The 25,853-nt window shown below is 36.3% G+C and overlaps 1 protein-coding gene across 3 annotated transcripts in view; it reads right to left on the reverse strand.

Moving 5' to 3' along the window:
* Positions 1–23,599, reverse strand: part of LOC121389996 (activated Cdc42 kinase-like) — a 162,827-nt gene extending 139,228 nt beyond the window's left edge. For 2 of the 3 annotated variants that reach the window (XM_041521688.1, XM_041521687.1), the window contains exon 1: positions 23,496–23,599. In XM_041521688.1, the coding sequence (XP_041377622.1) occupies positions 23,496–23,562 (67 nt within the window). In that variant the 5' untranslated portion in view covers positions 23,563–23,599. Of the gene's footprint in view, positions 1–20,752; positions 20,918–23,495 lie in introns of those variants that run through there. The other variant, XM_041521689.1, reaches the window with a different exon arrangement.
* Positions 23,600–25,853: the final 2,254 nt, after the last annotated feature.

The raw sequence follows: 25,853 nt of genomic DNA on the forward strand, positions 1-25,853 counted from the left end.
AAAATCGGTTACATCCCAGTGCTATTATTACAGATTCTAATATTAATATTACAAGCATGCATATGGAGCCGGCAGGATTTGTTTAAACTATCTCAGTCTCTGCATCAGTAGTAATACATTCGGTATTAACTTCATCTGTTCTCCTATTCACGGTAATCAGTCGCAGTTTGTAATGAACTGGTTTTGATTTCCCCAAACTATGTGACAGATGTGCATTGTGTAACATTACATTTCCCAGTCAATTGGCTGTGTTAATCTAGTTCGGGAGTTGTAACAAAATATATTCCATCTTAATACAACCTGGAATCTACCTGTCTAACACAGGTAAACATACCTGCGGGCAACACGAACACCTAACATACATTTAGGTTAACTTAATACAGTGAAACCTGTCTAAACCAGATCGCACTGTGGACCTAATCTTTATCAGATTTAGACAGGATCAGGTGTTAGGGTCGTGTTTTAGGAGTTTTAGAAGAAAATTTGGGACTTGGCTGATTTTGACAGGAAGTCCAGTTTGTTCAGGGTCCTTGTTTAAAATGGTTTCCCTGTATATAATTGAGCTGTTTATAATCTATTGGTTATCAGGCCAAAAATATTATCTTTTCTTATCTTACCGTAGCAGTATCTGTATTTTGTTTTATAAAAATCAGACCTCGAAATTCAGACCATATTGTAACGGCAATTTAGTACAGATAATAAGGAAGTAGGTGCCCAGTGATGATAAAAATGCCGTTGCCGAGCAATTCTGTAACAGGTTTTAGTGGCGCCATTGCTGATTTCAGTCACTAATTAGGAAAGAAAGAAAGAAATGTTTTATTTAACGACGCAATCAACACATTTTTATTTACGGCTATATGGCATCAGACGTATGGTTAAGGACCATACAGATATGGAGAGAGGAAACCTGATATCGCCATTTCATGGGCTACTCTTTTCGAGCATGGGATCTTTTATATGCACCATCCCACAGACAGGGTAGTACATACCACGGTCTTTGATATACCAGTTGTGGTGCACTGGCTGGAACGAGAAATAAATTAGTAGCGCTGCAAATCAAAGACAATTTATATATCTCACATACTATATTAGGCTGCGAACTTAAAACATGATTCTGTGCTTCGGAAAACCCCAGAATTTGGGTCGGAAAGGTTAAGATTACGAGACAGAATCCCAAGATATCTACTACCTGGTACATTAAATCATATTATTCATGATAACGGAATTGAAAAAAAAAAAAAAAAAAAAAAAAAAAAAGTCAATGTCTGTACATGTTTAACACTAAACATAGTAAAACATACATGTTTTAAACAATACAAGACAGAATCCCAAGATATCTACTACCCAGTACATTAAATCATATTTATGATATTAAATGGAATTCTTAAAAACACTCAACATAGCAAAACATGCATGTTTTAAGCAATGGATTCGGTCAAAGCTGTTTTGAAGAAACCTCAATAACATGTGCCCACACCCTCCCCTGCTGCCCACACCCTACCCTGCTGCCCACACCCTCCACTAGTGCCCACATCCTCCCCTGCTGCCCACATCCTCCCCTGCTGCCCACACCCTTCCCTGCTGCCCACACCCTCCCCTAGTGCCCACACCCTACCCTGCTGCCCACATCCTCCCCTAGTGCCCACATCCTCCCCTGGTGCCCTCACCCTCCCCTGCTGCCCACCCAAAGATACTGTTTACGTAACTACACCCTGGCGTAACTACACCCTGGCGTAACTACACCCTGGCGTTGTTTACGCTGCCTCTGAGGCTATACATCTTGGCATTGTTTACAGTACAGTGTACCTCCGAGTCCTGTATGGAGGTTTCAACTACTCCATTAACCTGCCAGGTTCTGCAGGCAGCAGCCCCGGACTCATTAATGACTTTATAAACGAAATGTCAGGCAGCTGCACTGCTTAGGTCAGTTGTGAAAAAACAACAACATATAATCTGACCTAAATGTGCTAAAAATCAGTTGGCAGGTGGGTAGGATCTAGTTCAGTGGGTAGAGTTCTCACCTGAGGTGTGTTTGGTCATAGGATCAAACCCCCTTGGTGGACTCGGTCTATGAATACCCCACACACACCATCTCAATCAGTATACCTCAACTGGTATATCAAAAGTTGTGTTATGTGTTGTCTGTGAGAAGGAAGGAAGGAAATGTTTTTATTTAATGACGCACTCAACACATTTTATTTACGGTTATATGGTGTCAGACATATGGTTAAGGACCACATAGATATTGAGAGAGGAAACCCGCTGTCGCCACTTCATGGGCTACTCTTTTTGATTAGCAGCAAGGGATCTTTTATATGCACCATCCCATAGACATGTCTGAGAAAGTGGATATAAAAATGTAGGAGGTTTCATCTAATACTATGTATGTAAGAACATTTACATGTAAGATTGTATGCATATATGTAAAAATTATCAAACATTTGACATCCAACAGAACACTAATTAACTAGTATGTACATCCAGTGTTGTTTTCAAATGGCTATAAAACCTCATGGCAGTCTTGATGTGACACAGTGATCTTATACTCAGAAATAGATGACAGAAAGAAAAACAATTTTGATAACCCAAAACAAGTTTTAGACAGAAATAACTAGTGTTTTAAGGGAACCAGGTAGCCAGGCTGTGAATTTAGCACAGTTCTGTGCTTCCACAAATTCCAGATGTTGTGTCAGAAGTATAAGATAGTGAGACGGAATTCCAAAATATCTTTAAACACCCAGTACATCATAACCAGGGTTTCTGCCAGAGGGTAAAACGGGTATGGTGCCATACCCAAATTTTTCTGCAGATTTTTTTTTCAAGTTAACATTTTTACAAAATCAATTACTGTTATTATTACTGTATGATTTTCTTAACTCTAACCCTAAACGAAACACATTTTCTTTCTGAAGGAGGCCCCCACCCCATAGCCCGTTGACTGTGGTTGCATTCAACTCCATAGCGCCATACCCAAAAATGTCTTTCTGGCATAAACACTGATAACATTTAATATATGAATCTGGCAAAATCCTGAAAAAAATAGCCAAATTCAATACATAGTAGCTATACATTTAAGAGGTTGTTACTTAATATAGTAAGTACTAATGGATTTGTAGCAAGAAGCCACCTTAAATATTAATATACAATATTAAACTGTACATACAAATACATGTGTACTAGTATCTTATGGTTCTGACAATTTCATATACAACAGGTGGAGACTCAGTCTTATGTGTTATTTGTAATGTAACCTCTTTCTTTTTAGTTTTAGTTTTTTAAATATTACAGCTGTTGAAAATTAACATTAAATGTCTGTGGCTAACATACTGTAAATCATGTAATTAATACGTCATGATATTATTGCGTCCATACATGAGTGAACAAAAATGCGTATTTTTATTAATGCGTCGGGCTAAATTCCACGTCACATAAAAAACAGTTGTGTTATTATATTGTTTGGGCTTCATCTTTCATGTTAAAAGAAGTCAGTAGTTGTTTTCACAGCTACTACATAACCTGAAGCTAATCGCATGGTGGGTGGACCAGGAAGCCCTTATTACTTAAAGTAGTGTAATTAGTATAACTACACTTTATTGTTAAGGGTATGCCTCACACTTTTGTGTGGTGATTGCTTCTAATTAATCTGCAAGTAGGAATAAAAGGTAAACGGGTCACTATTACAGGGCACAATATTTCACGCAACGCAGACGTCTTATTCTAACAAATGTTTTAGACTGATGTTATACACTTGATCCGCAGCACAGGAATAGACGTTAACAAATGCGATATATTACAACAGTGACAACTTGTGACCAGTCTAAATTGAATGCCATGTATAGAGTCGAGCCAAATGGTTTGAAGAAATACGCACGGATTGTTGGTTACGGTTATATAATTTTCTACTGTTTCATTTTTAAAGGAATATATTTAGTAATAAAATTTGTTGATTATAATTTTACAAATGTTAAAACAGTTTAAATGTATACAGTAATCCAGAAGTAAGAAAATTTGAAAAATACTCACACTGCAAAATAAGCTTTTTAACGTCACTGTATTATATAACCGCTATGATATTCCAGGAAAGTGAAAATAGAATGGCAACATCGAAACGAAAGAAAGATTCTTGAAGTATTCACAAAAAGACGTTTAACAAAAATAGTTTTTGTATTTTGTTTCATCTTTATATTATAAAAGTTTTATTTTATTTAGAAGTATTATAGTAAAATCCTGCACATTTTTTTGTATTGGGAATGAGAGTTATTATTGCGCCGATGTGTTCGTTGCATTTTTCGCATTAATTACTTGCTCACATTAATTTCATGATTTACAGTATTCAAATATACTCTCTTTATAAAAAAAATAATAATTTAAAAGACAGAAAATTTACGTCCATGACAAAATATGAAATATTAATGCAGTTCAGATCAGGTCATAGGGCTTAACGTGCACATTCAGAGAAAGCTGTTGTAGTGCATGCCTGTCATAGGTGCAGGTGTCGGTCCATGCAGGCTCCTCCTCCATCCTGGACAGGAACGGGTTTGGGGTGGGTGGGGAATATATTAATGCAGTCTACAATATTTCATGGATGTTTAATTTGTTGGAACGTTACATGTATTTTGCATCCACATGCAAATTTTTTGGATTCTTACAAATTATGGTACTTACCATAATGACTCATATTTCAATGCCTCTCATATATGTACAGCAATATGCAAAAATCACCTTTTTCCCTGTATATAGAGGTTATTACCAGAGTGTTTTTCAATATCGTCAATATCATATATTAGGAATAAAAATTGTATTATGCGAGCCTCTGGCGAGCATAATACATTATTTTTATTCCTAATATATGATATTGACGATATTGAAAAACACTCTGGTAATAACCTCTATGATCTCTTTATCATATAAGCTCAAGCTTAATACAACGTGTATTTTTGAATGGAAATGATGTCAAACTTGAATGACTTCATTTTGGATGTCCTTACATCAAAATAAAGTTATGCCTAACGTTTTTTGTTTTCTGAACGCTGGACAGCTTTCAGTGTCAAATTGCCATTGAAATGTTTTTATTTGATGACTATGAATGCATACGTCAATCATGGAGTGTCACCCAAGTACGTTTGCTTAAATGTCAATAAACCTAGTGCCGAGACCTCGACTAATTTACATCTAATTTGCAAAGTTATCAAATTCTTAAAGTATGTGATCTGAAAAATATCACATACTTTGATTGCACTGAAAATGTAAGATATTATATGATAAATAAATGTACCCCTTTCCATAGACATGGTCACATATTTATTAATATATACATGTACATATTTAATCAGTATTTACACAATCAACTACAAGTTCATAAAAGTGTAAAGTCTTAAGTTGTGTTGTTTTTTCAGCTAAGTGTATAGTGACTGTTGGTATAAAGTTTGTTTTTGTTTAACAACACCACAAAAGCACATTGATTAAACAATCATCGGCTTCTGGATGTCACACATTTGCTAACGTATGACACATTATACAACCAAATCGGTCCCAACGTAGAAGGATGCAGCACATTTCAAACATCAGCTTTACAGTTAATGTTTGTTTCGTTCAACGACACCACTAGAGCACATTCATTAATCAATCATCGGCTTCTGGATGTCACACATTTGCTAACGTATGACACATTATACAACCAAATCGGTCCCAACGTAGAAGGATGCAGCACATTTCAAACATCAGCTTTACAGTTAATGTTTGTTTCGTTCAACGACACCACTAGAGCACATTCATTAATCAATCATCGGCTTCTGGATGTCACACATTTGCTAACGTATGACACATTATACAACCAAATCGGTCCCAACGTAGAAGGATGCAGCACATTTCAAACATCAGCTTTACAGTTAATGTTTGTTTTGTTCAACGACACCACTAGAGCACATTCATTAATCAATCATCGGCTTCTGGATGTCACACATTTGCTAACGTATGACACATTATACAACCAAATCGGTCCCAACGTAGAAGGATGCAGCACATTTCAAACATCAGCTTTACAGTTAATGTTTGTTTTGTTCAACGACACCACTAGAGCACATTCATTAATCAATCATCGGCTTCTGGATGTCACACATTTGCTAACGTATGACACATTATACAACCAAATCGGTCCCAACGTAGAAGGATGCAGCACATTTCAAACATCAGCTTTACAGTTAATGTTTGTTTCGTTCAACGACACCACTAGAGCACATTCATTAATCAATCATCGGCTTCTGGATGTCACACATTTGCTAACGTATGACACATTATACAACCAAATCGGTCCCAACGTAGAAGGATGCAGCACATTTCAAACATCAGCTTTACAGTTAATGTTTGTTTCGTTCAACGACACCACTAGAGCACATTCATTAATCAATCATCGGCTTCTGGATGTCACACATTTGCTAACGTATGACACATTATACAACCAAATCGGTCTCAACGTAGAAGGATGCAGCACATTTCAAACATCAGCTTTACAGTTAATGTTTGTTTCGTTCAACGACACCACTAGATCACATTCATTAATCAATCATCGGCTTCTGGATGTCACACATTTGCTAACGTATGACACATTATACAACCAAATCGGTCCCAACGTAGAAGGATGCAGCACATTTCAAACATCAGCTTTACAGTTAATGTTTGTTTCGTTCAACGACACCACTAGAGCACATTCATTAATCAATCATCGGCTTCTGGATGTCACACATTTGCTAACGTATGACACATTATACAACCAAATCGGTCCCAACGTAGAAGGATGCAGCACATTTCAAACATCAGCTTTACAGTTAATGTTTGTTTCGTTCAACGACACCACTAGAGCACATTCATTAATCAATCATCGGCTTCTGGATGTCACACATTTGCTAACGTATGACACATTATACAACCAAATCGGTCTCAACGTAGAAGGATGCAGCACATTTCAAACATCAGCTTTACAGTTAATGTTTGTTTTGTTCAACGACACCACTAGAGCACATTCATTAATCAATCATCGGCTTCTGGATGTCACACATTTGCTAACGTATGACACATTATACAACCAAATCGGTCCCAACGTAGAAGGATGCAGCACATTTCAAACATCAGCTTTACAGTTAATGTTTGTTTCGTTCAACGACACCACTAGAGCACATTCATTTATTAATCATCGACTATTCAGTGGATGTCAAACATTTGGTAATTTGGACATATAGTCTGAGACAGGAAACCTGCTACATTTTTCCATTTAGTAGCAAGGGATCTTTTATATGCACTTTCTCACAGGCAGGAAAGCACATACCACAGCCGTTGACCGTTGTGGTATACTGGTTGGAGTGAGAAAACACCCAGTCAGTTGAATGGATTCACCAAGGTGGTTCGATCCTGCAAAGCAAGTGCCTCAAGCGAGCACTCAACCGACTGAGCTAAATCCTACTAGTTTTTAAATGCTAACAATCAATTAATTATAACAGAATAAATGTACACACTATACCTACGGTGTAAACAGTACCAAACAGTTGGGGTCTTATATTTGGAGCTTTGCCAAGAAAAGCTTTAGTTTTCCACCTTTTTTTTTTTTTTAATAGTTGGAATAAATAGGTCAAATAAACAATGTATACATATATGCAGGATTCATGATGAAAAAAATATGTATTGTTTGCCATTTTTTTTTTTAAATGTTAAAATGTGAATATAATCAAAGTGAATTTGTTTTAGCCAATAAAAATAAAGACTCACTAAAAATGCAATCAAATTCGACTCAATATACCAAGTAATTGGCGATTTTATTCAGCTATTGACAGTTTAAACCATGTACATCTGTATGCAGCTATTAAAAATTCAGCACTTTCCATCCGCCTAATTTACTGTACACCCTTCTAAAATTAATTCCAAACTCACTAAAAATGCAAACCTAATTTGGTTTGTTTTTGGGTTTCAAGGGGTGGGGTGATTTTTGGGATGTGTAGATTTGAGGAGGGGGTCAATTGTTGTTTTATTAAATTAACTGTAACACAATTAATCACAATTTACATGAAAACAATTTTTTTTTTTTTTTTTTTTTTTTTTTTTTTTTTTAAACAAATTAACTGTAATTAAATCAGTTTACAAGAAAAATTCTTGGGGTTTCTTTTGTGTGTTTTTTGTTTTAATTAATAGAAATGATGAATATAAGTATATGTTTTTTGTTGACAGATGCGACTGTTTCTTCTCCCTCCTTCCTTCAACCCCCAAAGCTAGAGCTGGGAGGCATATCGTATATACCATCCAGTATCGGTATAATGTCAATATTGATTTACCATACCGAGCAAATCTCAAAATACTGAAATTTCTGAACTGAACAATGTTTTACGCCGAAATAAAGAGAGATGATGGCCTAGCTTGTGTGTGGAATTTAATTTTATTTAAATGAAATTAGCAGGTGAAACTTAACTCAGGCATGTATTTAAAGCAGAGTACACTGAAAACAGGAAAAATACTACTTGATATCAGTATTGGTATACCAAATACTGTAGCAATACCGAGGTAAATCACCCGAAAAATACTGATACCAAACAAGATTTTTCAATACCGCCAAGCTCTACTCAAAGCATGTACATGTACATGTTTTACACTCATTTTACATAGCAGGCATCGAAATAAGCATTGTGTCTGGTAACCCATTTACAGGTTACCACAAAATCTAGCCTGGTAACCTATAGGTTACAACAACTATATGAAAGTTAAATTGAATTCCTGTTATCGGTACGACTAACGAAATCTGGAAGTAAATTTATCTAGTAGGCGCTGCTTAAACGCGGATGGCCGAAATTGCTTTGCAACTGCACAAGTGTGCACGAACATCGGTGCAATTTCGTACGAGAAAACGAAATGCGAAGTAACTTCATCTAGTGGACGCTGCTTAAATGCGGAATGACTATTACTGCTTGCAATTGCACATCGATGCAATTCCTTACCAAAAAATGAAACACGGAAGTCCAGAATGCATGGCCTGGTTTACATTCGGAAACGAAACTACTGTTGTTGAAATTTACTTTTGACTTTTCTTACATGTGATAACCTGAACGACCGTTCTCGACTTATTTCGATGCCTGCATAGTGCATGTACACAGAGTGGGACATAGCCCAGTGGTGAAGTGCTCGTCAGGATCAATTCTCTCTGTGGAATGGTGCATATAAAAGATCCCTTGTTACTAATGGAAAAAACATGTAGCGGGTTTCCTCTCTAAGACCATACATCAAAATTACCAAACTTTGACATCCAATAGCCGATGATTACAGTTACTAAATCAATGTGCTCTTGTGGTGTCATTAAAGAAAGCATACTTTAACTTTTAGTACCTATAATTACCGTAGTGACGTTTTTAATATTGCATACGAGATTAAAGTTAAGGAGTGAAACAAAAGGGGACAGAGAAAGGTACCTGAGGGAAAACTGTCTATTATAAAAACATTTAGTGAAATATCTTAAATTATTATATAACATTAAGTGAAATATCTTAAAATATCAGTCATTCAGTGACGATAACACATTTTAGAGTGAAAATTTCACCATTTCACTCTAAAATGTGTTATCGTCACTGTAGAAAGTGTTATCTTCACTGTAAGAAAGCCAGAACTATTTTGCTGCTGGCATTTTAAAAATAAAGGTAAATTACCAAAAGTTATATAATAAATAGAAAATTTCATGTTTTTTGTCAAATATGATTTCTATCTCATCGAGTGAAGTTTGCAATCATATCTCACGAGTCACGCCTGACAAAAAACATGAAATATCATCCATCTATTATTAAAACAAGTGCACAATGGTGCAATATCTGGTCACAAATAACACTTTGGTCATGCTGGTTTTGAAATCCTAGAAGTAAACACTTACATATACACAAAGTAGTTTCTCAAAAACAGCTACATGTAATGCTGCCTATATGTGTATGTAAATATTTGAACAACTGTTCCCAAAATGTCAATATATTTGTATTAGTATATGGGCTCATATGACTTCACACACAATACAGAACTGATTGATTGATATGTGCATCAATTGTGTAACCTTTCAAGATGAAGGAAGGAAGGAATGTTTTATTTAGCGATGCACTCAGCACACATTTTAGTTATGGATATACGGTGTTAGACATATCATTAAGGACCACACAAATAAGTACTGAGAGAGGAAACCTGACGCTGCCACACAGCGGGCTATACTTTCCTATCAGTAGCAAAAAAGTAAAGTTTGTTTTATTTAACGACGCCACTAGAGCACACTGATTTTTTATCTATCGTCGGCTATTGGACGTCAAACATATGGTCATTCTGACACTGTTTTTAGAGGAAACCTGCTGTCACCACATAGGCTACTCTTTTACGACAGGCAGCAAGGGATCTTTTATTTGCACTTCCCACAGGCAGGATAGCACAAACCATGGCCTTTGTTGAACCAGTTATGGATCACTGGTCGGTGCAAGTGGTTTTACACCTACTCATTGAGCCTTGCGGAGCACTCACTCAGGGTTTGGAGTCGGTATCTGGATTAAAAATCCCATGCCTCGACTGGGATCTGAACCCAGTACCTTCCAGCCTGTAGACCCAGTACCATGACGCCACCGAGGCCGGTATATCAGTTACAGTAGCAAGGGATCTTTTATATGCTGCAGCATCCCATAGACAGGATAGTACATACCACAGCCTTTGTTAACCCATTTATGGCGCACTGGATGGAACGAGAAATAGCCCACCATGGCCACAGATGTCAATCCTAGACTGACTACATCAGCCAAGCACTTTACCACTGGGCTACATTTTATTCGGCCATCGTAAAGTGATTGCTTAATGTGATCCTATTCATGGGATGGTGCAAATGTAGCAGATCTTCCTTCTAAGACTAAATATAACAGTAAATAAAATATTAAAATGGGGCCACTGATGGGAATCGATCCTAAACCGACTGCACATCAGGCCCCTGGCTTTCTTCTGAAGACTACATGTATGTCAGAATTATCAAATGTTTGACATCCAATAGCTAATGATTAATAAATCAATGTGCTCTAGTGGTGTTGTTAAACAAGACAAACTTTAACTTTAATGTCCTATCCATAGTCTCCCAGATGAATCTGACTGCAAATTTAACAAGATTCCATGCTTTCATCAATCCCAGGTTTTGGACTATGAGGTGAAATCTCAAAATTAAATCCGTAAATGCAAATCTGTCAATGAAATTATTTCTTAATTTCTATTACTGAAAAATATAACATTATATTATCAACGCACACGTACAAGAACAACATGTATGTCCATTTAAACACATGTGTGCCATATGTGCGGGTAAAACACTGATACCGCATGCCAGATCTCACCTTCAGCGACTTACTATATCACTGGAATCACAGAAACCAGCTTTCGACTAGGAAAATATTCCACACAAATTTGAGCAAATAAAATCCTACCTGATGCTTCATTTTCAAAATCATGTATCTCGATAATTCTAACACAATCCTGACAAAACAAGCCGAGCCGAATCAGATGTACCGGTATGGCCATCATGCAGTCACGTCTAGTTATAACAGACACTTAGAAAAGCTATAAAACAAGTCTTTATCCACAGGTGACCTTTATATAGAGGTAGAATTACGAATACGAGATGACCTTTATATAGAGGTAGAATTACGAATACAAGATGAAGGAATTGTTTCCAGAAGTGTTAATGATAGACAAGAGATTGTTATACAAGATTTCCATTACAGCCGGTTCCACTGTATACATGTGCTCCATCACCACTGGAAGCTAGACTGGGTCGTAATGACCCATGATTAAATGTTAACCAGTTCCAAAAGTTTACATCCATCTGTATCTCATCCAGATATTAAATGAAAAAGAGGTGCATCGATCATCAGCCTAAATCAGAGATGAATATGACAATAGACTTACATGAACAGTTTGCAGTCTTGAAATATAGGTCACTATGAAACTCTTCATAATTTAAAAAGAAACAAAAACAAGATCTGTTTTCAGATATAGCACTAAAATCATTAATTTTAGAAAAATATAGATCTTTTCATCTATAGATCAATTAATAATATTATATAACACATATGTCATAATGTATAAGTATGTTGTACAGGTATTGAATTCATTTCATAAATTTATATGTCAGGACTTACAAAATCCACTAGCCATGGGATCAGTGATTAAAAAAAATTCTAGCCACAAGTAAAAATTCACTAGCCCTACTTTATGTATTACAATTTTACTAATAGTAATAATCGGATATATATGTTTCCTAAAGAGGGAGAGTGAGAGAGATTAAAAACACTAAGATTGGGAGGTGGGGGTGGGGACAGAGTATTCATATTTACAAAATGGACTTAACTGCAGCATATGACAAAAACAATTTCACCAGCCATCAGGCAAGGCAATAGTAGTCATTTACTAGCCTAACATTGAATACCACTAGCCATGAGATGGAATACCATAATCTAGAACCCCTGCATTTTCCCACTGGTTAATTTTCATGATAAATCAAACAATAGATGTATGCTGTCATGGGTAACCAGGATTTACCACGCTGATAAAATTTTGAAAACTTGTCCGATATGTAGATGTATGTACAATACTTCCATATGTATGGAATTATGAGTAAGGTCACTTATAAATAATATTATCTGAGATATTATTTCACTATAATGTAGGCAATTTCACCTTTCACCTTTAAAAATATATACAAGTATATCAGTAGCCATTGCCGTGTGTTTTGACGTTTACTAAGATAATAAGATCTACAGGTAGCCTGTAGCACTTTAGAGAAGGGTGACAAGTTCATTTTGCAAAATGTGAAAAATCATTGAAGCAACAACAAACATGTTATTGTAGCTTTAGAAGAACATTTGTAGCTACATGTGGACTAGTGGTTAGATAACTTACTTAATATGCCATGAGTCCACAACAGGCTCATATACTTTGTTGCAGTGAGAACTCGTTGACTAGTATATCAAAAGGTACACTGAGATTCTATATTACATTTGTAGGGGATATACCTAACATAAAAGATCCCTTGCTGCTAACAGGAACAACTTATGTGTTGCAGCCGTTCTTCTAAGGTTTCATCTGTTAGTCAAATTGCAGCCAGGTGCCAGAATTCATGTTTGACACCTACTTGTACTAATTGCTGATTAAAACTATGTGCTTGTGCATCCTTCCACAAATTCAAAATTTGCTTAATCTGAAAAGTGGCAATGCCAAAGACATTTACATAATTTATTTTGTCAGTATAAGACTACAAATTTAGCAGAATTCCATGTTTTCTCAAATGCCAGATTTTGGGTAGGAAGTATAAGATTTTGAAATAGAATCCCAATATATATCTATGTTACATCATTTTTACAATTCGAGTAGAATGCTCCAAGAAAATCGACAAATTTAATGCTTGATAGTGAAAACCATTTTTGTATAATATTGAAAACCAAAATAAAAGACACATTGCTAGGACAGAACATTTAGTAAATTTTACACAAATCATAAATTCAGGCTGCAAATTTAGCAAGATTCTGTGCTTGCAGATTTTGGGTCGGAGGCGTAACATAATGATATGGAATCCTAAAATATATAGATTACGACACTGGAATCCTTTTTAAAAATCACCAAATCCAATGCCTGAAATTGGTTATGCCAAATAAACCTGTAGAATCAATGTATCATTCCTTCAAGATGAACACATGCATTAGTTCACATAAAAGTGATACTTACAAATGACATGGGAGGGACCAAGTAATGTTACACATGTATAATAAAATAATTTCCATAAATTAAGTCATTTTCTTTTTTTATTATTCTAACTGACAAATCAGTCATTAAAAATAATTTAGCTTTGCCCTTCACCCCACACACACTTCCTATCCTCTGTGTCTCTCACATAATACACTGTGTAGATTAACCTTCAATACCATTACAGAAAGAAAAACATGTGTAAAGGACATATAACATCATGAGTGTATACCTACCCTATCTACAGCATGCACTTGTAGACCAGCACCATACACATATAAACACTGCACACTGGTGCTTGTGTGTATATATATATATATATATATATATATATATATATATATATATATATATATATATATATATATATATATAAATATACACAATCTAGATAAATGACTCGTGCTGGAGACAAAGTATCCAATAAATGACTAACCTGTCAATATCAGCCGGTCCGAGTCAAGCGGTCAGTTATCTCGGACAATACAAGTGAGTGATAGCCATGCCGTGCGGCACTATACTGAACAATGAAGGAACCACTGCCTGCCTGGACAATGACTCAGTGCGACCACTGCTTCATTCAACAGCCCGGGTTCGTGAGTTTTGTTTGCGGATCAATGCAAACACATTGTCTTGTCTGGTGTCACTTCTACAAGCGGCCTGTGGCTCACCAGATGGAATAGTTTGAGGGGAAAAGATTGAGAAGGGACAAAAGGCGAATGCAGTACATACATTAAATTTGTAACTTCTTGTCAGGAGTAAGTCAAAGTGGAATATAATGATTTACAACTTATTTATATGCGTGCATGTACCAATATATACATGTACCTTGCAGTATGTGAATTTGAAATTAAGTTTAAAAATATTATGTAATAATAATATGTATCTTTAGGTCCACATATAAACACATTTTTAATAAGTAACCTAATTTATTTCAGGGTTTCTGCCAGAGGGTACGGAAGGTAAACTTATAAATGTAATCTTGAAAACTGATGACTATATAATTATATTTTCTAGACAGATGATTATAGAACTGCTGTTTACAATTTGTCAAAGTGTATGACTTGCAGCGTCCAGTCTTAAAATACTTCAAATCCATAATCACCTATAATAGGGAACTTATGGTCCGAGTTGTTTTTATTGTACACCCTCAAATTATTTTTTGGCAGGAAGCCTGCATTTAGGATTAGTTTTTTTACCTGTTACAGCAATCAATATGTTGTCCTAAATGTACTGTGTGACCATGAAATGGATTACCAAGCTTATACTAGAAACAATATCTACAGTAAGTGTGTGTGGGGAGGTGGGGATGGGGGGGGGGGGGGGGGGGGGGCACAGGCCAGATGAGTCAGAGCCAGCTTGACATTGCTGGGCCCGAAATGGGAAGTAAAATATGACCTGCCGTTATTAATTTTAACACAGCAGGTCAAAAGAATTACATGTTACTTGTATGTCTGGCCCTGCCAAGAACAAAACATGGCCTACTAAATAAAGACAGCATAGGGTGAGGGAGGGTTTGGGATAGTGTGTGAAACATTTACCACCTGTGAGATGTATTATGGAATAAAATATAATATAATCACAGGCTAAAATGAGATTAGATAACCGTATGTACATACAATATATGTCTCTTCAAAAATTACCTGTGAATGGTTTTTTGTGTGGTTTTTTTGGCTGTTTTAACAACTGAATTTCTATTACACCTGCAAGGTCTAAAAAATTAGCCCACTTTTCACTTTTCGCAGGCCGCTAATTTGAGCTCTGACATTGATAACACTAACAGCCTCCGTTTTAAAAGTGTCAATGATATTCTTAAATAAACCTTCCTTTCTTTTAACATCTAAAAACCTACATCCAAGCAGACAAGAGTATTACTATTCTGCCCATTCATGCATGCTGACAATAATCACAGCGCTCCTGACCAAATTACGCTGACCACACCAGCGGTCAATAACTTAATAACACTACGCTTCTAAGCAAGCAAAATTTACACATGGTCAAATACAAAGATCTTTAACCATACACGAAACGACGATTTGTCAAACACGATGAGGGGTACTGTGGGAGCCAATCAGCCATTGGTTAGCAGCTAACCCTGCGCGCACACAGACCAGCCATCTGCGAACTGTTGTAATAAATATTATCATCGCCAGCTCAGTCAATAAAGCAGTCCACACAAATCAATATGGACTAGCTATTGCTGCACCCTCAACAGGCAGAAAGTCCTGTCTCCAACCAAGGGAAAAACAGGAATGTTTAGCAACACCTCAGCACATCATCGACTCCACATCACCTCTCAATATCCACCCGAAATCATGCTTCTGAAAATTAAAAATTTACGCAACCCATATATTTGTTACGCAAAAATAAATTCAGGCAACAGGGTTTATCCAGGCATTCTGTAGGTCCGAACAAAGGCCCCTTCCCAAAAGAAAGTGGCACAGAAAAATCACAATTTCTGTACTAAAAATTCCCAATAATAAAAAATATACCCGGTATATATATATATATCTATTTCAATATGTCTGTTCGAATACATTAATTTAACAGTGGTGTACTGCATCATTCGCAGATTCAGTGGCCTAAAAACATATCCCAAGTACAATTTACTCACGACACACTAATCTTCCCAATCCCATCCCTGGCAAAATATCCTAGATCAATCCCTACATTAAACCATTTAATTTCTGTATTTAACGTTATACCGTTATATCTACATAAATGATGGACAGACAAAAAATAGGTTATGCAAATTTAAATTTGTGCCATAATGAAATGATCGTTCTCACCATTTTCAGAGGTCTGGGGCTTGAACTAGGAAGCTAAATATTGCCAGCTGGTGGATTTTTTTTAAACAGCAGATCAAACGAAATGAAATATCAGGGCATAAAATTTGGCACAAACGATTTTGTCGTTCGTCTGTCGGTTATGCAAAACCAATATTGACATTAACGATGGATCGTTCGTGCAAAAACTATAATCGCTCGTCAGAAAATGTAAACTGACGTGTTTTGGCTAATATAACTATTTTTGGAATAAAATAATGAGAGAATGGGCCTAGTATTGCAGGTGTGAGAAAAAACAATGTATCCGTTTGAACTCGACATAGCGGTCAATTACAAAGTCGGCACTCATTAGAAGTGTCAAGTGTCAACCCTTTTCGGTTTTTGTTTTTTTACACGACTTATTAAGAGCTGTATTCATAACGACATATTGTTTGTCTGAAAAAAAATCAAATTTTATGCCCTGAATATGTCCTGCTAAAAAAAATATATGTTAAATAAGTCTAGCAAAATTTACATGATAGTTGGCTGACTTGTCCAGAACTTGGACAATTAGACAATAATCGACTTTCCCATGCCTTTAAAATTACAAGAACATAGAATACATTATGGCAATACTGTTTTTTAACGTGTACAGCGAGTTACTTCCCTCTGTATAGCAAATTTAAAATGGTGCAGAAATTTTTTATGTTGTTGTCGGAAGATTTATTTTGTTAATAGTGATGGAAGTTCTTCAATCGGGATTTAGCAAGTACAGTAGGTTATACATTTTTGGTTTTTGTGTCCATTTGTTGCAATATTTCGGTTGAGAAACAATTGAAACATGGTGCCACAAGTTTTGAATACCAGCTATATTAAGGGTATTTTAAGGAGATCTGGACATAGTGAAAACCACACTTACTACGTCCATCCGGACTAAAATAAACATTACTTATTTTCATACATCCGAAATATTTATTGTTACCCTGGTGTTTTAATTCCACAAAATTATATTTTCATAATTTTCTAAAAAGGCACGTTCGTCTGAAAAGTGAAAGGTTATGGAAACAAGCTTCAGTTTGTTCTTGAGGGCATTTCCCCCATTTCAGCCTCTTGTTTCTCTCTATTGTAACAGTCACTTTACCCAGATGACCGGCCTCAGTGGCGTCGTGGCAGGCCATCGGTCTACAGGCTGGTAGGTACTGGGTTCGGATCCCAGTCGAGGCATGGAATTTTTAATCCAGATACCGACTCCAAACCCTGAGTGAGTGTTCCGCAAGGCTCATTGGGTAGGTGTAAACCACTTGCACCAACCAGTGATCCATAACTGGTTCAACAAAGGCCATGGTTTGTGCTATCCTGCCTGTGGGATGCACAAATAAAAGATCCCTTGCTGCCTGTCGTAAAAAGAGTAGCCTATGTGGCGACAGCGGGTTTCCTCTAAAAAAAATCTGTGTGGTCCTTAACCATATGTCTGACGCCATATAACCGTAAATAAAATGCGTCGTTATATAAAACACTTCTTTCTTTTACCCAGATGTGCTATACTCAGTTATAGGTTCATAGATTAACTAAATGGTAGGACTTTCCTTTGGCACTGTCACGTATAATTTATAAAGAACATTATAAATGTACTCCTTGCTCACGATATCGCGGCATTTAATTTTTACAGTTTAGCACGCGCAAAGCCCCCTGGTAGCACATTTTTTAATTAAAAATGTGATGACAGACAACACATTGTTTTGCCCATTAACAAATTTGAAGAAATGTCAACATTTTGAGTAAGTATTCATAGTTTTACTGTTTCGTCATAAAATAACAGAGAGTGTGATTTTACTGACACCCCCATGCTTATAAATACCCCCAGTACTTACCATACACGCATACAATCAGGGCTCGAAACGGCCTGTGGCCAGGTAGACAAATGCGACCAATGTCCCGTTTGGGCGACTTTAATATTAAAAAACTCATGGCGTTAATTGTGGGTGATCTTCTTTAGAGCCATAACATATGAGCCACTATTAATATTTGTATTCCACATTAAAATCTTGCTCATGGTTCTCTTACCATAATTTGCCAACATCCAATATTATTTTTTGGCCCACCATATTTTTTGGCGAGTTTCGAACTCTGATAGCTATCCGACTGTCATCTGGTTGTTGACAATCAAAACAAGGCTATACAGTCACGGTGTTACTATATTTAGAATGTGTAACCTCTAAAAAAGTATGGAAACATTTAAGGGCCATGCCTATATTTATTGGCAATTTAAACAAAACACATAACTTTTTAATATGTTCTATTCTTGGTTTCACTCGATAAATATTGAAATGGGCAAAATGTGATTTCTGTCCTCACTGGACACACTTAATATATTGCTCTAAAGTCAGAGTGTTGAAGCTTGGTAGTATTTTTAAATGCCCACACTGTCCGACAGAAGAATAATAATTATTATCGACTTTTTCATTGGAAAATGTAAATATGTTACTACAATTGAAAAACGAAACGTTTTAAGTTGACTTTTCTTTGTTCTTGTGTTTACGTTTGTTTACTAGACATTACTACAAACATGTGTACAAAAAGAGTTAATTTTTGACCTGTGCAGTCCACCGTATTGTAATGTTTGCAATTTACCACGATATAGTGGTAACCTCCCTTGAACAGAAGCCAATGCTATGGTGTACTTCCACTGAATGCCAGACAACTCGGCCCAGACAACTCGGCCCACGCCGAGACAGCTCGGCCCAGAGTTCTGAGACAACCCGGCCCACCGCGAGACAACTCGGCCCGGAGTCCAGAGACAACTCAGCACATGGACAATCTTGTCTATTGTTGAACAAGTGTTGTTTTTTAAATTAAAGTATTCTCACAGAAATAAAAGAATTAGTTTTTTTGTTAAATTGATAAATTGCTGATCCATTTATCTTTGAAGATAGTTTCCGCTGTTCGAATAATTTGTTTCTGTTCTAGTCGGTGACCTAAACATTGGAGATGATCCCAGAAAAAACATGCAAAAGTTATTTATCGTTGCAACAACACTGACTTTTATCTTTTGTTGGACGTTTTATTTCTATGTTCTTTTGGTGATTGGTGTTTTATTTCTTTATTATAACTATTTATGTATAGGTGTTCTGTTGAGTTTTTTGCGTACATATGTGCGTATGTATTTAATGTAATAAATGTGGGAATTTGGCAAATGATGTTTTGCGTTATTTCTATAGTACAATACTTCTAGAAACCCATCCGACACTACAATATGCGCCTACGACATACACATTTGTCATTCTTAAAGGTGACCATATAGTTAGCGGTATCTATCAGTGTAATGCATTATTATTACTATAGTACAATACTTCGACACTACGACATGGCCAACTATCATACTTAACACGCATATAATGTGTCACAGCATGCCCCGTCTATCAGTCTAATAACTCGGCCGAGATGTCTGGGCCGAGTTGTCCCCCGGTCCGAGTTGTCTTGTCCCCCTTCCATCAACTGTTTTAAATGTTAGAACTGCATTTATTTGTCAACACAATGTCATGGACATGATGCAGATATAGCAAAAATTGCAACACAAGTATATTTACCGTCATATATATTATATGTTGGTACATTTCTTTATTTCTTCCAAATAGTTAAGTACTTGCGATATCGTGGTACCCCAGTATACTTATAATAAATAGTTAGGGTTAGGGTTAGTGACAGTGCCAAAGGAAAGTCCTTCCAACTAAACTTAGTGTTTATTTTCACTGGTTCAAACTAGGGTCTGTGACTTTAAATCATAATGAAAGGGGAGGGTTGGGGGTCTCAGGGGTTCTCTGATGGATTTTTTTTTTGGGGAGGGGGGTGAGCGAGCCTTGGCAAGACTTCTGAACATTCCAGCATTCTATTCATTCAGGTTTAGGGTTAGTGGTAGTATTAGCATGCATGCTAGAACGTTTGGAAGTCTTTCCAGGACCTTTTTCATTCATTATTTTTTTTTATTATTATTATTATTATTTATTTATTTTTCCCCAAATTTGGGTGTATTGGGGAATTCTGGCTATTATGTTGCTTTACCTAATTTGCCAAATATTTGCTGCTTTTCTCACAATCTATTTTTTCCAAAATCTTTTGCACTGAATCTGATAAGACATTGGCGGGTTTGCAAGATTTTACAAAAATTAATGAATGAAAATGTCAATCACTCAATGTGCATTTAAAATGTCACTTACCGAATTTCGTGTACTGCTTTAGATGACTTCTGGCTATTCCTTGAGTTTGTATATATAACACTTGTCAACGTTATTATTTTAGTTTTATTTCTCTTTTTCTTTCTTTCAGCAGCACCAAAAAATATTAAGTAACATTTTGGATTTTAAACATGCCATCTTTTTTGCAGCCGGAAGCTAGGTTGTTGTGGCCACCTAGCCAATACAAGGGGGATAACTGTGGCTTACAACGTTATGGATGAAGATACAAATATACAAAGACTGAACGACCATCATGTAGTTTATTACGTTTAAATAATAATTATGCGTTTATTCAAACAATAAAACACTTATTCATAATATCATGGTGTAAAAATATTTGTTATTATGTAATTATTATGGAAAAAAAATTTCTTAATACCCATGGTTTTACAACATTGCAACTTATAGTCCGTCCTATCCTACAACACTGGAGGGAAGGGTTGGTAAATAATTTCAATTTGGGAAATAACAAAACAAAAATCAATTTTTGTATCCAATTTAAAAAAAAAACCAATCAGCTTAGAAATAAATAACTAGTAGTAAATTCGATACCATGAAAAAAAAGGCGTTCCCTATGGGATGGTTTAGCCTATAATTGCCTACATCATTTCTTCGTTGGTTTATCCTTAATTAGTAGGCTACATTTTACAAAACGGATTTCTATCTACATGTAATTGAAACAGACTGACAAATAGACTGGAATCAAATTTAGAGTTTAGTAGGACAAACTAATCAAAAAAAGAAAATTTCATTGTTCTTTGAGCAGACGACTTCTTCACTAGTGCTGTTCATTGGCGTAGGAAGCGGGGGGGGGGGGGGGCATATGCCCCCCCCCCCCCCCCCGACACACAGCCACTTTTTCAGATATTTTGCTTTATATTTGCTTTATAATAGTGTAAAAGTGTGTAAATATAAAAGCGTGTCCACCACTTTTTGGCACCTTCCTACGCCACTGCTGTTTCGTTTATAGCCTATCTGATATTTACAAATTGCACATAACAATAAAATACAGTACTTTTATTTGTAAAACACTTTTTCTGTTCTTTTAACGTCAAGCCAAACTGATGTTATTGACTATATCACACTTTTGGTGGACGCTGCCCAGGGCGGGGTATAAGTAACACGTCTATCTAAAAACTGTATCATCACAAAGGCGTTAGAAGCTGGGGTGGAGGGAAGGGGGGGTACTTGCCTCCAAAGGCGAATACCGGCCTCGGTGACGCAGTGGTTAAGCCATCGGACTACAGGCTGGTAGGTACATGGTTCGCAGCCTGGTACCGGCGTCAACCCAGAGTGAGTTCCTATGGGCTCAATGGGTATGTGTAAGGCCACTACATCCTCTTATCTCCCACTAACCACTAACCAACTAACAATTAACTCACTGTCCTGGACAGACAGCCCAGATAGGTGAGGTGTGTGCCCAGGACAGCGTGCGTGAACCTTAATTGGATATAAGCACGAAAATAAGTTGAAATGCAAAGTCGAATTGATATACTTGTAGCTGATCTCTCCAGTTTCTAGCATAATCCGACGACTATGAATCAAAAATCAATAAGTAGTTGAGCCTTCAATGTACCCTCACCCCACCCCCAAAGAAAACAACAACAACAAAACAAAACAAAACGAAACAAAAACAAAACCCCACCAAAACACTAGACCAATAAAAACTAACAAATCAATAACAATGAGAAACTTGTGCATTCAAGAGAGAAACTGAACAAAAATATTACAAAATTGTTTCATGTCTGGATACATTAAATTAATTAATTAATCTTTATGTAATGTTTGTGCGTTCCTTAACCACGTTCATGTTACAAGTCAGCAAGTGGCAGGTGTACTATAACGCATATCGTGTGTATCAGTACATGAAAGGTGTTATCTACACAGCCAGGGTCAGTAAGTCTTTTGAAACACGTAGGCCACATATTGCAATCTGAGTGTTTACTGTTTAGGCGGTGTATGGCAAAATCATATGTATACATGTCTACTGCAGCATTAGTGGCGGGTCCATATTCGTATGCTATTGGGTGGGGTGGGGATGGAGGTCATATTAAATCCAGTTTGGATAAAGTTTGCATAATATTATTAGATGTAGGAGTGTGAATAACGGCACATGTCTCATGCATGGTTCCCATCTGAGGGGACTTGTTATACGATTACACTTGTTAAATGGGAAAAAAAAAAATGCATGATATTGTGTAAATATGATTTTTGAAATTATGCATTTAGAAAGGCCAAACATCTATATTGTGTGTGTGTATGTGTAAACGTGCGCGCGCGTGCGTGTGCGCGTATGTGTGTGTGTGTGTGTGTGCATTTGACTGGGTAATAAAGTATTTGTTCAGTTCAAGGTAATTCATTGAAAGAAAGTCAAATGAAAATAAGCAAGAAGAAACAAACAGAAAAGAAAGATAAAGAAACGAAGGACCGGAGGGAAAAGAAAGAAACGAAGAAAGAAAGAAAGAAAGAAAGAAAGAAAGAAGAAAACTATAGCTGATATTTGTCTAGTTCGAGGTTTATCTTGAAGTAATAAGCAGGCCTATTTGACTAAATTCAGAATACACATAGACTAAGATATTCTTTCATGAAACAAACTATTTTTAAAGTGACCTATCCGTTATCACATTAAAAAACATGTTTACCAGTCAGTCACCTATCTACCAATATTATACTAGAAAATCATAGTGTAGACGTAATACTAACATTATATACAATTAGTACTTACTAGGTGATCGAAAGGACAGCCTAAAAGACGAACGCCTTGACGTAACGGAACGCCTGTCCAGAGACATTTTACAAAAACAAATTTCAAAAACTTTTTAATCCAACATCACGACCGGATCCCAGCTAGGTCTCAGATATCAAGTACTTGACTATTAATGTACAAGTAGATATACAGTGGAGGAAGTGCGCTGCTAGCTGGCGGTAGTGTGGGCGCACGTTTGCATATACTGGTGGAAAACAATAAAGGAACACATGGAGAGTAACAGCTAATGGCGACTGCAGCAAGACCCTCATATCCACAATTTCAGGAAGTTAACTGTGTTACTGGCATTCAGTCACCAGTGCTGAGATTCAATCCCACATTACTTCTCTGTATTTTATACTCTCAAGTTTTTGAATAAAATATGGCCTCAAATACGGCGTTCCCTTATTTTTTTCCCATCAGTATATATATTTTATATATGGTATCTTGCTATACGAAATCGGTACAATGGGTTCGAATCCCATCAATATACTCTTCTTTTAAAAAAAAATGCAAACATGCAAATTTATACGTAAATGGTGTGTGTGCATGCATGCATGTGTGTGTGTGTGTGTGTTAATTTGGTAAATTTAAATGCATAGTTTTACGAGTCCAAACTTGAAGACAAGACACAGTTTTTATACTCTTCAAAGTGATAAATAAATGCATGGCAAAATTTTCTCCTCCCACTTTCAAAGTTAAAGATCTGGGTCGTTTGCTGAGGGTTTTTTTCTTTCTTCTCTCATTTTTTTCCACTGTATGTGTGTATGGGTTTTTTTAATTGTGGAGGTTAGTGTTTGTCACTCTTCTATAACTTTCCAAGTAAGTGGAGTATAGCGGAGGTGTGTGGAGTATAGCGGAGTGTGGCGAATACTGATAACCAACAAACAAGAACAAGAACTTTTTTAAAAACTATTAAATGTTGTTTATTGAAGTTGTCAATATTTATGAAACAATAATCACAACTAGTCGCATACATCGGAAACAAACTGAATATTCCTTCCACACAACTATGGTGTATTTGTATTATTAAAACAATAATCACAACTAGTCGCATACATCGGAAACAAACTGAATATTCCTTCCACACAACTATGGTGTATTTGTATTATTAGAACAATAATCACAACTAGTCGCGTACATCGGAAACAACTGAATATTCCTTATTAGACGGAAAGGAAAAGAATATTTTATTTGTTAGACAATTTGACACATTTTAAACTACGACTGTAAATTATGGTGTATGGTACCTGTCCTACTTTCTGTCATATTTGTTCAATAGAAATCAAAATAGAAATGTTTTGTTTTTTTGTTTAATAACACCACTAAGCACATTGATTATTATTAATCATCAGCTATTGGATGTCAAACATCTGGTAATTTTGACATATAGTCATAGAGAGGAAACACGCTACATTTTTCCATTAGTAGTATGGGATCTTTTATATGCGTTATCCCACATAGAAGATAGCACATACCACATCCTTTGATATACCAGTAGTAGTGCTCTAGCTGGAATGAGAAATAGCCTATTGGGCCCACCGACGGGGGATTGACCCCAGACCGACCGCACATCAAGCGAGCACTTTACCACTTGACTATGTCCAACAACCTCCTAAAAATAGAAATGTTTATAGCATCCTCAAACAAGTTCTTTTTCACAAGAATGCAGTAAAATAAATGATAAATAACAGATTACTCAATATATGCATAATGTAGTTGTCGTACGGCGACTGTTGTATTTTGTTACAAAATGAAATAAAACAATTAATGTTGAATGGTTTATTATCTGAAAAACACATCCAAAAACAAATAAGTAAACTGAATGGAAGAATGACATACATCATAAACAGGTCAATCTGGGGTTATGAGAAGTGGTTGTTCAACATGTGCATACACCTCTATGAAAAGAATGTAACGTACATTGTAAACTGATGGCGAGAATGTTCTGTATTATGACTGATAATATCTTGTTAATGACGTCGGATATCTGCTTTATCCTGTTCAGGCTGAATGCGAAATTTCCATTCTTACCTTCACAGAATAAAGCAGATATCTGACAGCATTAACTAGTTATTCTCTATTTTCCGAGATCAAATGAAAATAACACCCGGAAAGGTTAATGACATCATTAGAAAGTGACATCATTAACAACTGGAACAGGCCAAGTTGATGGTTCAAGGGTTTACAGTTAGATTGTAGAGGTCTTACACCTACCCACCGAGTCATTAAAACTTGTTCTGGGTGAGAGCCAGTACCGGGCTGCGAACCCTGTAGCCTACCTACCAGGCTTATGTCCAATGGCTTAACCACAACACCACCGAGACCGGTTTTAGT

The sequence above is a fragment of the Gigantopelta aegis genome, chromosome 15, assembly GCF_016097555.1.
Source record: "Gigantopelta aegis isolate Gae_Host chromosome 15, Gae_host_genome, whole genome shotgun sequence".
NCBI lineage: Eukaryota > Metazoa > Mollusca > Gastropoda > Neomphalida > Peltospiridae > Gigantopelta > Gigantopelta aegis.